Below are 15,944 nucleotides of genomic sequence, written 5' to 3'. Positions count from 1 at the left end.
TCACAACCTTCTGAGGTCACCAGCTTTTTGGGGATCCTGGGTATATTTGGAATGTTGAGTGTGTGCTTTGAGAACCACATCTTCTGGCTGCTTCTCCCCCTACTAACCCAGGTCTCTCTTACATTCATATATATGCCCCAGAAAGAGAGTAAGCACACATACAACACTTGTTTTTCCCCCGTGTGGTTTAGGTAAAAGCTGGATCTAGTAGTACTGCGTGATCTTACATGGAGTCCACCCAAAAACCACCAAATTAAGGTTTAAGTTGGTAGACAGCAAAATAAAAATAGGTGTCAGTAATAAAACAATAATGATGCAAGGCATGAGTGATCATTATTATCATTATTTTACACTGGATGACAACAAAACCACCATCAAATCACAGAATACATCTACAGCCATATATCTGACCTATGAGTTGATGGTGATTTTGAGAGAATTCCTAGTAAAACGGAGGATCTGTGCTGTGGATCTGCATTTTTGCACCACAACAGCACTGAAAAGCACTGGATCCATGATTTTCTTACAGCTTGGTCAATGAAAACAGAAATCACGTGTGATATAATGGTGGTCTGATGAGAAACTTGTAAAAAATAATAATACAAGAGGATCAGTTTTACTAGATCCAATGTATGTACATGTGCCGCCCCCCTATCCCTGATTCCTGTGGCACCCCTGGTTGCTACTCCTGGTTTCTCCATTTTTCTCACCTGTTTCCCATACTGCTCCCCTTTCCCTCCTAACTCCCACAGATTACCAAACTTTGTGTTCAATTCCTGATCTAAGCATTAAAAAGCACATAAAGCTGAAAAAGGAAGTGGGAAATAGTGTTGCTCTTCCAACTTCTTCATTTAGTCACATGTACTTTTAGAATAAAACACAGTACCCATCCACACCACATGACAAAAGGGGGCAGTAAGCATGTCTATATATGGTGGTGGGGAGGCACAGAGGCTTTGCCAAGGAAAATCTACAAGGGTATCATTGCTCCCTTGGACTCCACACTGGCAACCCCAAAAGGCTGCTTTTTTAAAAACCCAGCATAGTACAATACTGGATGAATGCTAGTGTGGATATTGCGTCAAGAAAGATGGGAAAACAGAGTGAGATGAAGTTGCAACATTTTCTTACCCTTTTTTCTGGCAAAGGTGGTACAATAACATGTGGGTAGTTAACTAGCAAATAATTCCTCAACAATTCAAATTCACTGTATCGCCTCCAAAGAGAATCTGGGGGAGAACATTGCCCTTCAGCCTGCGACTCCACAGCCCTGAAAGACATCAGATCATAATTTTGAAGAGAGAATGCTAAAGATCAGTACAAGATCTTAGTCTTCAAGCTATACACAATTTGCTAAGAAATGTTATTTTGTGGGTTTTGCAATGGCCTTTATAGAGATACTATATGGGGTTCTGAACTGTGAGAAAACAAATAATGCCAAAGATTCCAACTGTGATGTTTCACTGGTATTGCTATATGAACCTTTTAAAAATGCAGTGGTCATTCTCACCTTACTAAGTGCTTCTGGCCATTTTTGTATATCCGGTGTATTTACTTCATTTAAAATGTTTCTATATTTTAGTGCTAGATTGAGTTGTGAAACAGTGTACATAAAGCAAGAAGTACCATAAGCTGGAACAGAAACAACTATAATGATATGCACCATGTTAAATATTCACCTAAAATGTTACTGAGGTTCCATGCCTATGAGATAACATACAAATATCAGGATATGTACACCCTTGGCTACTATTGGGAAGCTGACATCAAGCCAGCAGGGAAAGCAAAGGAATATGGAAAATGCAAATTTTGGCTTTGCTAGCATGACCAGCCAAAAATGGTAAGCACTTGAGTTAAATATATAAAATGGATGGCATCCAATGCAGTGAAAGTATGCTCAGACACAATGGGAATTCTGCCTCCCTTTCCTCCCTACTGCTGTCCTGTAACAGACTCTCCTGTCATTGCAGTAAATACAATGAAGAGACAATGGGAACCTATATCTGTGGTCTTGCTTGGTACTTTTATTTATTTTTTAACAAAAGCATAGGTTCAGAAAGAGAAATTATAATGGAAGGCTAAGATTCTGCACTACAATGGAGACAAGGTAGGGAAAATTGCAGGTATCTTTATTCTTGAAGAATATTTTTCCATCTGGCTGCATTAAGTGGCCATAAAATATCACTAATGTGAGAATACTTCACAGGAGGTTTACTCCACAAAAGGAAGTTAAACCCACAAAAGGTACTCATTATGCTGAATGCCTTCATCATCATTTGATTCTTGCAGCCACATTATAAACTTCATCTCTAAACACAAGTTCTGCAATCCCTGCTTCAATTAAGATGATAATCACTTGCTGACATTTGGTCTAACTTTTCAATTTATTATTGGTTTTGAAACATTACGATGTTTGTCAAGTGTTATGACAAGAAAACCATATGCTTTCCCACTTAATAAAGCAGTAACAATGGTCCTTGCCATGAGCTGAAACAAGATGCCTGGGGGAAAAGTTAAGGAAAAAGTTATACCTCTGAATTTCCACCATTTAATGGTGTAAGTGATTAAGATACTCTAAACCGACATTTAGTTACCTTGGTGAGAAATGCCAAACTGAACCAATTGGTGGAGAAGATCCGTCAATTCTCATTGCTATATAAAACTAACTATCTGAAAATGGGCCGTTAAACAGAAAGAACCTATAAATCAGTAAAACACAAGAAGGACATTGTTTATTTCCCAGTTAAAAAAAAACCTTTTGACTGGATGACTTACATGGTTAAGCCTCGTTCACACACAAGTTTACAAATGAATTATTCGATGTTTATAAGGGGACATAGGCATATTACCATTATTCCATGAGAATAAAAGTTACGTTTTGCCGAATACTTAGGCAAATGATTGTATTTGTGTGCTTTTCTCCAAGTAAGAATATATTTAAGGGATCCAGTAGTCCTACAGCTATTTAAAATCCTTCTAGACCAGCATCCTGGTAAATATTATAGGTGCCCAAAATTATTTGAATATGAAATACAGAAAAGGGTATTTGACTGCTAAAGCAGACAGATAAACAATAAATAAAGGATAATGCAGCAGGTCCTTCCCACCTTAGGATCAGTGTTTTTTACCTACTCATAAATCTCTTTTCTCTTCCTTGCTCCACTGAAGTTGTGAAAAGGCTGGCATATCAAAGGAAATGATAAGAGCTGTCCAATTCTCTACTTGAATTAGGAAGAACTTAAGTACTTAGTAAGATATTTGAAAGGAAGTCCAATATAATAATCTCCATACTTTAACATAAGAAGAGGAATTTTACGTTGACAAATAGGTTGCACACAATTGTAATCTAGAGGTGTCAAGCAAAAGGAAAAAAGAGTGGAGTCTCTTATTAGTTACTCTCAACATGCTTTTGTAAACTTTGTTTTTTAAAAAAAGCCAAACCCAATATTCCTCATTTCTAACACACAAACAATTCAATACACTATAACCATTTCTGCCCCACTGTTTATGCTTGCCCCATTGCTCTATATACAAAGCCAAGCACACACCAAAAGTGATGTATAAATAACGAACAGCAGCAATATGGGAAAACAAGATGTATATTATACCCTGTAGAACAATTACAACTTGTTTCATTTCCTTAATGTTCAACAGTCAAGAGACTATCCTAGTACCCTTTGGCATGGGGAGGGTCTACTGGGAAGCCCATTTGAGACCACTGGATGTAAGTTCTCAATTTTTACTGCCAACCATGACTCTTTCAGTCCTTATTACTATTAAGCAAGTCTTCAAACCTCCTCTTCTCCTAGGATAGTTTTTATTTCACAGATTTATCTGAAAATGATTTTATAAAGTTACCAGCAAGACCAGGGAATCAGCGAAACAGCTACAATTCTGCCTCTGGGAACTGCACATCTGTACTAAGCAATGACTTAGATTAGCATTATGTGTGAACTGCATCATTGTCAGTGTTCAAGTTAGCAATTCTCTTATACAGACAGATCCTTTTAACTAGTCCTGTTCTGACCCAATGTGCAGATCACTTGTAATAAAAACAGCTTGTTAATATTTTTTGGTTTGTTAAAAAACAAGTCCACAGAACTTCAATTCTCATTTAGATTTTGTTATTTTAATTGATTTTTATTTTTATTTTGGTGTTTTAAATCGCAGCAAATCTAGCCTCTCTAACAGCACAGAGCTAGCAAAGGACACGTTACTTAAGAAATTCTTAATATGTTTAAATTCAAATAACTTCGAGCCTTAACGGATCAATCCTGTCTACTCAGAAGCAAGTCCTGCTGAGTTCAATAAAGCCTACTTCCAGGTAAGTGGATATAGGATAGCAGTCTAAGTGATTACTCATGAAACACTGGGAACTCAGCAACTGCAGATAGGAAGCATCATGACCACATTTACTATTAGGGGCAGGCTGGAGAATCTTTTTCCTGCTGCGGCTACATTCCCTCAGTGATTATGGGCCAGGAGTCTTACACTAGCAGTGGGCAGGGCAGAAGCCAGTGACAACTGGTACTAGAGCAAAAGTAGCCATGGCTGCTCCTTTTCTCTCTCTTTGTGCCCACCTCTTCCCCTCCTCCCTCTCCCCTGTCACCCTCCAGCCTGCCCCCAGTCACCCTCCTTGCAACACATAAGAAATTAGTGCAAGGGATACATGAAATTAAACTGAGGGTCAAAAATTGCCTGTCCCTGTATTAGACAAATAAGGGATCTTATTTTAAAACTGAAATATCCATAAGTTACTGATTTAACCCATTCTCATTCAAAGCAGAACTTATCCACGCTACATTTTTCTGAGTATATCAACTTTAGTAAATTTAACCTAGCTTTGGAGGTTTAATCTTTAGTGATGGGGATACAATGGGCTGATCACCATATATTGATTTTATAGTATCATCCAGCACTGAACTTCAAGAAACAAACAAACAAGAAAGGATTCTCTTGTTTCCAGCAGTCAGAATTAGCCACTGCTCTAGATCTCCAGTTCAAAATAATCTTAAAATAAGCAAAGCTGATACAAAATTCCTTTATAATAAGGGCTTAAGCAATTCACCAATATTGCTAATTCATAAGACACGAAAAAATAATGTTTGAGATGCTGTAGAAAGGGGGAAACCCTACCATCTGCGCCACAGTGTAGCTAAAAGGTCAACAGAGTAGCAAGGCAGTTTTTTCAGTAGATGAACAGGACTATTTTGCAGTTAGGATTGAAAACAGTAATCTAGAACACTCATTTTATTGAATAGAGAAAAATAGTAACTGTGTATTATTTGCAAAAAAAATAAAGCTGTGTTAGAGAGGGTGCTACAGTAAGTTTGAACAGCTTGGTTAATAATGTACAAAGGGCCACAACAGTCAACCAACATTTATATGCAAATGCTTCTTGAATGAGTGGTCAGCTAGCTATGTTGAGCTTATATATGGCTACTGTTACTAGCATTTTGAATTCTTGCCAGTAGAGTAACTAAACAAGAAAAGACACAAAGATTAAATCTATACAATCTATTTAAGAATACTAAAGAATTCTGTGGAACACATACAACCCTCAGCTCACAGATTCATCTACAAGTAGGCTAATATGAATTGTCCTTCAAAGGCAGCCATAGAATACTGCAATGTAACTGGCCCTTAAACTACTGGAGAAGAGCCAATCAGATAACTAAACTTGGTTGAATGCTCTTTTACCCACCTTGTTTCCACGAGGTAAGCAGTGTAAGTTTCCTGCATGTTCATGGCATTCCGTCCAGTCCGTTTCTCTGCTTCTGCAACACTAATTTCTATTTTCTTCAATAAGCAATCTTCCATCATCTTTTTACGGAGAGAGAGAGAGAGAGGGAGGATATTAGTAAGCATTGCACAAGACAAAAACAACTATCAACTCCTTTTGAATTCTGATTCTTCAAAAGGGCAGAGCACAGTTTAGTTTCATACTATTCATTGGTGCCAACAAAACAAGTAAGCTCACCCCACAGTACCTATTGTTATGAATTTGTGGTAATCAGAGAAGCAAGACTCTCTTGGGGTGTTAATGCTGTGAGCCCCTCCATAGTAGGCCCAGGTTACATATATGTGTAAATAAACCATATATCATAAAGACACTAGTCTCTCCACTGTACCTCATTCTGAAGGAATCAAGAACCCTGGGTAAGTGTGTAGAACCTGTGGAATATCATACCATTCAAGAGATTGGGGTAGTGTGCAACAGAATGTTAGACTCTAACCCTAATATTATAGTCTTATTCTTCTGCTTTAACTATATCAGAAAAACTGCCATAGTACCCTATTTGTCTTTTAACTACACCAACAATGAGCAATGGTAGGTAGGTGCATACTGTACACTGAAGCTTATGGCACAGCAGAAGCTTTCTCATATTGTACCACATGCTATTCTTATGTGAAAGAAAATAAAGAATTAAAAACGGGGGACTTTCCAGCATTCTCTTTGTGTTTCTGTTGCTTGGACCATCATACTGTTAATACACTTCTTACATACAATCTTGCCAGTGAAGAGCTGCATCAGTTATTAAGTATTAAAAAGGAAAGCTCCCCATGTAAATGTGGAGAGGAGTCATGATTGGCCATGCCTCCTCACCATATATGCACCATTTATGTGCAGTAATACATATGTATGTATTCAAACATGACAGCAAGTACACATACTGTATGCTCAGTGATAGGTGAAGTAGCCATAATCCTACTTTGTCACCTTAGTCTGTTAGCTTCCCAATCTTTACCCCCTCCTCAAATGCTGGTGCTCATGTGCATGTTCACAATCACTTAGTTCAAATGTCGCTACCATTTCATCCACAAGCTAGCTGGTATAAGATGTCCCTCTCTTTCATACAGTATATTTCAGTCCCAATTTTTGTCACCAAATAGCCAAGCCAGATAGCAAAATAAGTTAAACTAGACAGAACTAGATCGAATGGACCAAAAATACAGAAGGGCAGCCCTGTAGAGGGACGTTTTTAATGTTTGATGTTATGCTTTTATACTTGTTGGAAGCAACAAAACTGATGGGCAGGGTACTACTACTACTACTGTACTACTACTATTATATTTCAGTTGATCATTAGAATGGGTTATGGGGTGTTAGCAGAATGATAGTACCTATGGAGGGGGACACATTGTGCTCCTTTTTGGGTAGTTAATCCCCACCCTACACTCAGTTCTCATCTGTGGCTCTGGGTCAGCATGCGATAAGCACCAAACACAGGGAAACAGCTTCAAGTGGCTGGTTAAACTAGGTAAAGATAGCTGAGGGGTCTCAACCCCTCAGTGAGTTAGGGACTTCCTTGCATGTGTAGACAGGGTCCGGCAGATTGAGTGGATGGGACAAATAGTGGGTCCAAAGGTCAATAAGGTAGTTTCTGCACAAGTGAGGGTCAAATGGGGCTCGACACCCTGGGAAGGTTGAAACCAATGAAGCTTACTTTAGAGTACACATGCCATAAGTGGTGCTGTACATTACCACAAGTAATACAGCACCACAAGTGGTGCTTTAAATTAAGCCTCTGCATGAATACACACACTAGAGTAACAAGTTTCAACCTATTTTGATCCAGGGTCTACCTTTAACCAAGGCATGAATCTGGGAACCCACTTACATTTTTAAAGCATGTATTTGTACGGCAGTAGTGCAGCTCTTGCAACCCACCTCAGAACATGTCATGACCCTGAAGTGGGTCCTAGCTCACCAGCTAAAGACCAATGCAACACTGCGCCTTAGGCAGACCACCTGCTTCAGTTAGTATTATTTATTCAATCCGCATTATCGTCCTTCATCCAAATATCACAACACAAAGACACAAAAGGAGGCACAAAATACATAACAAAGCAGAAATGAACCAGGAACATGGAGATGGTGGTGCCATGCAAAGCGCTCTGCACACTACAGTGGTACCTCTGGTTACGTACTTAATTCGTTCCGGAGGTCCGTTCTTAACCTGAAACTGTTCTTAACCTGAAGCACCACTTTAGCTAATGGGGCATCCTGCTGCTACCGCACCGCCAGAGCACGATTTCTGTTCTCATCCTGAAACAAAGTTCTTAACCCGAGGTAATATTTCTGGGTTAGCGGAGTCTGTAACCTGAAGCGTATGTAACCCGAAGCGTATGTAACCCGAGGTACCACTGTACTGCCAAGTCTTTACCATCGCTATTGTCAACCCCTGAATTCCTAGGAGGGTTAAGAGGAGGACAGCAGTTCTGAGGGCGCTGAGGGAATTTCGTTAACAATGACGGATGCAGTAGAATCTTTATTTGCATCAGCCACTAGCCATAGCAATAAAATAAAATGTACTGAAGATAAGAGGTAAAAAACTTTGGGGGTTTACATTAACAATCAAATAATAGATCTTATTCTAATTGCCCCTGCAATTTGATTTCGTTAACCATGACAGAGGAGAGGGGTTTCAGCTGGAGAGGCTTTCCTCACCTGTGCACGCTCAGCTGCACCTGCCAGAACTCCCAGCGGAGAGAAACTCTTTAGAGCCCAGAGGTTCCCCCTCCCCCTCCCTGCTTCTCAACGGAAAACGCCCGAGGGACCCTCTCCCTCCCACCCACCTCATGCAACTAACCCTCCCGAGCCCCCACCCCAGACCCTCAGCTCAAACCCAGCCTCCCTCTGCCCCCCTACCCACCCCCTTTCCCGCCCTCTCAGGCCCTCCACCAACACCCCCGCCTCTTTCCCTGCCGCCCTTCCCCTTCTCAGCCGCCTCCACCAGGAAAAGCCGGGGAAGCGGGACTAGGGCGAGGGCCGCGGCCTAACTGCCCTCCTGGTCCCCCGGAGCGGCGCAGCTCCTCTCACCGCGTAAGTGGCCGGGGAGGCGGCCGCCGCCGCCTCGTCGTCTTCCTCCTCCTCAGGCCCGGGGCCTCCAGGCGACTCGGGCTCCTCGCCTTCCTGGCTGCTGGTGCTGCTGGTGCTGCCGCCTCCGCCGCCGCTGCTGCTCCCGCCGCCAGGGCTCTCGGCACCGGGATGCTCCATGGAGGACACAAGGGGGGGAAGGGACGCGGAGACTCCACCGCGCAGGCGCGGAAGGCTCCCTGGCTGAGGTAACTACGCGGAAGGCGGAAGGCGGAAGGAGGGAGTGGGCGGGGCGTGCGAGCGGAGAAGGGGGCGTGTCTTCCCCATAGGTGGTACAGTAGTCTCTCTCTCTCTCTCTCTCTCTCTCTCTCTCTCTCTCTCTCTCTCTCCCCCCCCCCCCCCCTAAACCCAAGCCCTTTCACGCAGCTCTACTGAAAACGGGAAGTGGAATGCGCTCCTTGGGAAGGAGTAGTACCCGCTAGTATGCTCTCTCCCCCGCCCCAGCCCTTCCTTGGAGGTTTTGAAGCAGAGATCTGTTATGCTGAGATCCCTCGCACCGCAGGGGGTTGGGCTAGATGACCCTGGGGGTCCCTCCTGGCTATACTATTCTGTGATCGTATGATCCTCGGCACCACTAAGGCGAGATTTGCACCGCTTGATCACCCGGGTGCTGTGCATGTTTCGGTGGGACTTTGCTAGCATCAGTGGTCACTGACTTGAAGCCTGTATGTGTTGCTGCGTGCATGTTACGTGCTCAGAAGTTACGTCTTGGCAAATCCCAATGGGGCTCGCAAGTAGCCCGACTCATTGGCTACAGCGAGAGATACTCTTCTTGGGTAACTTCCGCCCCGCCGACGCCTCCCGCGGTGCAGGTTTTTTTTGCGTGTCCACCTTGCGTTTCCACCTTATTTGGCGGGGCTTACTATCTAGTAAACGTGTTTAGGCTTTATGTGTTTTCTCAGGCTGTAATACGATATACTGTACACTGGGATTAATGGGAGAATCAGTAAAGAAGAGAGGGTGTGTACCTTTGCATGTGCAATCTTAATTCTTGCAGCCCCCCATGGTCTGATTCCCCTTCCTCTCCAGTCCAGTTATTTCTCTTAATTAATCTTTATCAGCGGCAGATTTCTAAAGCTGTCGCAAAATATATATCTGGGGTATAGACAAGGCAGTGCTATGGGGGGTATGTGTGTATGTGTGTGTATGCAAGTACGTGGGAAGGGGAACGAAACTGGGTCTTTGACCCAGGTGAAATAAAACCTAGTTTTGCCCCTGGACAAAGCAACAATTGTAAGCATCTACCAGTATTTCCATGCACGTGTGAGTTTTAATTAAACACAATACATTTAAAACACATGACTTCTGCCAAAGAATCCTGGGAACTGTACTTTGTTAAGGATGCTGGGAATTGTATCTAAGTGAAGATACAGTTCCCAAAGATTCTTTGGCAGAAGTCATATGCTTTAAAAACGCTTTAAAAACCAGCAGCACTTACAGACTGGCTGAACTCCACCACAATTGCTCCCTCCAAACCTCCTTGCCCAAACTCCAACTTTCCACAGGCCTCAAAGGCTGGTGCAAAGGCTTGTGGGATTGCTAGATGCCGTTCCTGCACTCTTTGGGAGGCCATTTTTGCCCCTTTCAGTGCCATTTCCGGGTTCTGGCAATGCATAGTCACACATGACTTGAATGTGCATAAATGGGGAGTTGCCGGTACACTGTTTAATGCAGACTACTTTTGAATCTTATTCAAAAGCCAAGCAATCAACACTTTAAGCCTCTCCCAGGCCATGTTAACAAGACAGGATGGAACTAGGCAATTTGCCTGGCTGTGCTGAATGTTATTCAGCTCAGAGATAACCCCATCAAAAGAGAAGAGAGCTAGCAAGACAGCACGGCCCTGTCTATGCTTTAATGCGGGTAAGGAAGTCAAAAGGTCTCTTTGAGACTCGTCCAGATTTGCTTTTGTTGTCATGAGAGAAGATACAATCCCAAGTTTCTCATTATCTTCATTTTTAGAACCCAGCCATAACAATAATGCTTGATGAGGCATATATGGGATTCGCACAAGTATTTCAGCATCACTGGGGTAGGTTCAGAAAATTCCAATATGCATATCCTTTAAAATGGAAGTGTAACTGATGCAAGAGACATATCTTACTGTATATCTAAAGTAAACACCCCAAAGACCACTTCATAACGGGAAACAGATTTTGGGCGACTGTGCAATCATGCATAAAATGGACTATTGGTTTATAAAACAAATCTTAAATCAGTCATACTCAAAGGGCACATCGGCAGTTCACATTCTTAAAAGGAGTGTTTGTTCCAATAAAATGTTCGTTGTAAAAACTTGGGAAATTCTATCTGACTAGGAATGAATGGGCAAAGGTAACAATTAAAATAACCTTGGAAGAAATTTGTACAAGCAATGGAGACAACAGAATAGAAACCAGATACACTGAAAGCACTCACAGGGTCTTTAAAATCATCTTTGAGTTTATTTTAACTGCAGTTGTGAAGGGAAGATAGGTTAGAGAGGTCAAATGCATGCAAGTTTAGTACAGTATGAATGTTTTGCTTGCAATAGCTAAAAGCTAATTTACAGATGGAGAAATGCATTCAGAGACAACTGTTGATAAAATAGGTTTAAGGGTAGAGTGGCCCATTAGAAGAAACCAAGATGTCTTGATTGCTGGGACATCAGAAGAGGATTTTGATCCTTGTACATTTTTGTAGTTTGATCAGTTGAACAGGAAAAAAAATTCATGGAAATCTGAACTATAGGTACAGCAGAACTATCACAGCCACATTCACCTGTGTTCAAAGCATACAAAGCAAGTCTGATACACACTGATAAGCAGTAAGCACATCTAGTTTGTGCAAACTAGATTTTAAGGCTTCTTCTGTATGTAAGTAAACTCATTTCCTTAGGGAATATTGCCTTTTCTCCTCTTTGGGCTTAACACAAGGATAACAAAGGGAGCCACCTTGAATAAAATATGAGACAGGTAAGCCCTGCCTTAATCGATCACAAACCATTTGAATGGCAATGCCCATCAACTTTGAGGGCATGGCCCCCTCAAATATTTTCTGGGGAGCTGAAGGGACCTTGGCCCCTAGGAGTTGGCTCCTATGGATTGCTAAAATTTGCCAGTTCCACATGGAGAATACACAGCTGTTACACTGTATTCATCTTAGTGGGCTGTCTTCTGATCATTAGATTACAGGTTCTGGAGGCCTTCCTTAATCATGACGTTTCTGATGAAGCAAGTAATAAAAGTAGGGTTGCCATACATCCGGAATTTCCTGGAATAGCCGGGATTAGACACAATGTTTATGTCTGGATTTTCACTTTTTGAAATATGGCAACCCTAAAAAAGAGGCAATAAGATGGAAAAATGAATGGACTTGTAAGGGAAGACACAAAACACATTCTCTGTAATGAAATGTATGCTATGAGAGTACAGTACAGAAGTTGAGTTACACTTTTGTGTTCGCCATTTTCATTTTTCACTTGCCCTCTTCTGGCATGTTAAATGTTTCTTTGCCATGATTGCTCTTCCATGATTGTTGGCTGCGTAATTGATCTTCTCTCCCTCTACTGGTCTATTGTTTCCAAGTTACGTTTCCTGCTTGCTGGCAAGGATACACTTAGATGTGGATCGTCTTTTTTGTAGAACAACATAGAAAACTGCTTTGCACTGAGTCAGACCTTTGGTGCATCTAGCTTAGGACTGCCTAAGGTGACTGGCAGGAGTTCTTCATGGTCTTAGACCAGATTTTTTGCAGCCCTAGCTGAAGATGTCAGGGATTGAAGAGGGAATCTTTTGCACGCAAGGGGTGTGCTCGACTTTAGACCTCCTCCAAGTAAACTGTGAAAGTATGCTAACAGCATTTTTGGTCAGTCTCTCCTATCCCAGCCTGAGTTCAGGGGAAAACCTGTTGTTCCTGTCTGTGCACAGCACTGATTGGCAGGGAACTGGTGAGATCACTAACATACACTAACTGGTGAGATCACTAACATACACATACATCTCCAAAGGAGATTTTCAACATTTAAACAATTGATGCTGCTAATGCTGCTTTTTTGTTGTTGTTTTCTTTGGAGAGAGGGTGAATATTTATTTATTTATTTATTTATTTATTTATTTATTTATTTATTTAAATAAATATATATCCAGTACTGTGGAAAAATAAGAAGGCAATCTGCTTGAGGCACTGGTAAAATGGGTTATTCATTCATCATTTGATCTGCTGCCCAGTATGTCTGTTGAATGGGATATGAAGGCACTCTGCTTTGTATGCATGTACACACACTGACATGATCTTTGAAGAGGTCTTTGTAGCCAAAGGTCTTAAATTCCAGTATGCTGTGGACTAGGGTGTATTTTAATTTTGTATTTACTATAATAAAAAAAGGCAAATGCATTTGCTTGTGATGTAAAGGATGTATAAGATGAAAAATCCTAGCGGACAGCAATTAAAAGTAAATAATCATTGGTGGCCTTTTCAGCCACAAAAACATTTGCAAAAGGTGCCAAAGCCTGAAGGAAATGATGATTGGAAAAAAGGGGGGGCCCTCATATACTGCTGTAGCAGCTTCAGAGATGCCTCCGCATGTAAGCGGAATGGCTGTAAAGAGACCACAAAGACTGCAGGAGGGCTGGGAAAAGCGAATATTAAGCCAAGCAGAAGCAGAACCCATAAAACAGAGTATCTGGAAAGTTTTCAGGGGAAAAAGATGAGATGGCAATATAATAATAATAGTAATAGTAATAATAATAATAGTAATAATAATAATACCCCACCCACCTGACTCCGTTTCCCCAGCCACTCTGGGTGACTCACAGCATATATCAGAACCTAGTAAGACATCAAACATTAAAAACTTCCCGATACAGGTCTGCCTTCAGATGTCTTCTAAAAGTCAGATAGCTGTTTATTTTCTTGACATCTGAAGGTTAGGGTGTTCCGCAGGTAGAGCGCCTCTACTGAAAAGGCCCTCTGCCTGGTTCCCTGTAACTTCGCTTCTCACAGTGAGGGAACCAGCAGAAAATCCTCAGAGGAGGACCTCAGTGTCTGGGCTGAATATATACTGAAGCCAGAAGAAAAAATGCTAATTTCTTTCAGCTCATAAACACCAAATATCCACAAAGATAAAATGAATGGTTATGATATTATTGTAGAGAAACTGGTCAGGGATATATGCCAGTGGAATTTAAGTGTCTGACTGCAATGACAATCCTTCCACTGAAATATTAATGTATTAATTGATCTGCCTCCTTTTCCTCTATGGTATTATGTATTGTATATTATTCTTTACTGTTACTTGCTCTCGGCCACCTGTTCCCATCATCAGTCTAGCTGTTCTATACCAGCAGGAGCTTCTGATGTGAACTGATGGCACCATGCTGAAAATATATTAAAAAATCACTGCAGCCAGGTTATCCAGATCTGGAAATGATCGTAGCTGGCAAACCAGAGAAGAGGTACTCCTAACTGCTGAGGTCATGCAGACATGAACTGACAACTTAGTATTGAGGAACACCCCCAGACTATGTGCCTGCTACCTCATCCAGAACAGGTTGTCTCCCTAAACGCCAGGCATGGAACAACCACTTGCCCACAGCATCTCCACCTTATGGGGGATATAGCCTTAGTTTATCGGTCCTCATAGAGCCAGTTACTACTTGCAGACACCACTTGCAAAGCCCAATTCAGATGGAACCAGGAGGTAGAACTGGTTGTCATCAGCATATTGATGACAAGCGTGCTCCGCATCTCTGAATACCCCTCGTCAGCAGTTTCTCAATGGCCAAGGAGCTGAGCTGAAGTCCCCTGAGTTCTACGTCTGGTAGGAGTAGCCCTGCAGGAAGGAGCAGAACCACTACAGTACAGTGCCTCCCTCTCCCAGCCCAAGGAGCTGCCACAGGGAGAAATGGAAAAGGAAAGCCAACGGAGCAGGTCCCCCCCACCACCACACTCCATCTCTTCCCTAACTAACAGTCATCAACCAGAGTGAGTAAAGGCTGCTTCAGTACAATGGTACCTCAGGTTACAGACGTTTCAGGTTACAGACACTTCAGGTTACAGACTCTGCTAACCCAGAAATAGTACCTTGGGTTAATAACTTTACCTCAGGATGAGAACAGAAATTGAGTGGTGGCAGCGGGAGGCCCCATTAGCTAAAGTGGTCCCTCAGGTTAAGAACAGTTTCAGGTTAAAAACGGACCTCCAGAACGAATTAAGTTCTTAACCCGAAGTACAACTGTAGACTTGAAGCCAGACTGAAAGGTTAAAATAGGGTGTGCTTTTGTATCCTTTTAAGATCTTTGGACTACAACTGTAGACTTGAAGCCAGACTGAAAGGTTAAAATAGGGTGTGCTTTTGTATCCTTTTAAGATCTTTGGACTAGTTTTAAATAAAAGCTTTCAAAAAAGCAACAACAACAACAACAAAAAACCCAATGATGATAACGGCAACATGCTTATAGCAATGAATGTACAGATGTTTTCCTGAATGTCGGATTTTGGTATTTGATGAAGCTTAACATCAAATTCCAGTACTTTCTAAAGGAAAGTGATAACATAGGGCAATAGTCACTGTTGGATTCTTTCATTCTCTTTCCAAGAAAAGGATTTGTACATCTAATCTTAGTAGACCTGTTAACATTAGAGGCAGGAATTTGGTGCTCTTCAAACAGCGTTGGACCATACAGAGCCGTTTTTTCCTGAAGCAGCTTAGCATTGTCATCATTATATCAAGCCCTGCTCTCTGTGCCAACTTTTCCCTCCCCATCCTCCCCCTCCCATATTTGTGTGTGTTCAGAGAGTCAAGCTTAGCCTGCTCATAAACTTCAGTTCCTGGGCGGACCCCACACACGCACAGCTGGATTTGAAACAGCTGGATCTGCCTCCCCTTCAATTTTAGACAGGAGCCCCACAAGCTCTGGATGGGCTGGCGGAGGATGAACCGATCAACGCTGTGAAGCAGGGATTCAGTTTCTGGCAAGATCCAGAAAATGGGTTACCGGAGGAGCCTCACTCTGAGTCTGCTACTGCTGCTGTTGCTCCGTGAGTAAAGGAAAAAAGGGCTTCTGCTTCAGCTGTGCAAAGC

The 15,944-nt window shown here is 42.0% G+C and overlaps 2 protein-coding genes across 6 annotated transcripts in view; one reads left to right on the top strand and one right to left on the bottom strand.

Annotated features, from left to right (window-relative positions):
• Positions 1-9,038, bottom strand: part of SNX4 (sorting nexin 4) — a 30,462-nt gene extending 21,424 nt beyond the window's left edge. Inside the window, exons 1-3 of one of the 2 annotated variants that reach the window (XR_014541501.1) lie at positions 8,825-9,001; positions 5,705-5,823; positions 1,132-1,270 (exon numbers count right to left, since the gene is read on the bottom strand). Coding sequence is in view for 1 of the 2 variants with exons in the window: in XM_083585735.1 (XP_083441861.1) it covers positions 1,132-1,270; positions 5,705-5,823; positions 8,825-9,001 (435 nt within the window). In the remaining variant the exon portion in view is untranslated. Of the gene's footprint in view, positions 1-1,131; positions 1,271-5,704; positions 5,824-8,824 lie in introns of both variants that reach the window. The other variant, XM_083585735.1, reaches the window with a different exon arrangement.
• LOC310749086 (TGF-beta receptor type-2-like) overlaps positions 8,947-15,944 on the top strand; it is a 40,955-nt gene continuing 33,957 nt past the window's right edge. For 3 of the 4 annotated variants that reach the window (XR_014541477.1, XM_083585504.1, XM_083585503.1), the window contains exon 1: positions 15,674-15,901. Coding sequence is in view for 2 of the 4 variants with exons in the window: in XM_083585504.1 (XP_083441630.1) it covers positions 15,850-15,901 (52 nt within the window). In the remaining 2 variants the exon portion in view is untranslated. Of the gene's footprint in view, positions 9,070-15,673; positions 15,902-15,944 lie in introns of those variants that run through there. The other variant, XM_083585505.1, reaches the window with a different exon arrangement.

Source organism: Podarcis filfolensis (genome assembly GCF_964270895.1).
Source record: "Podarcis filfolensis genome assembly, chromosome: 1".
Classification (NCBI taxonomy): Eukaryota; Metazoa; Chordata; class Lepidosauria; order Squamata; family Lacertidae; genus Podarcis; species Podarcis filfolensis.
Note: the sequence above shows the minus strand (reverse complement) of the source record. Positions and strands in the feature narration are given on the sequence as shown.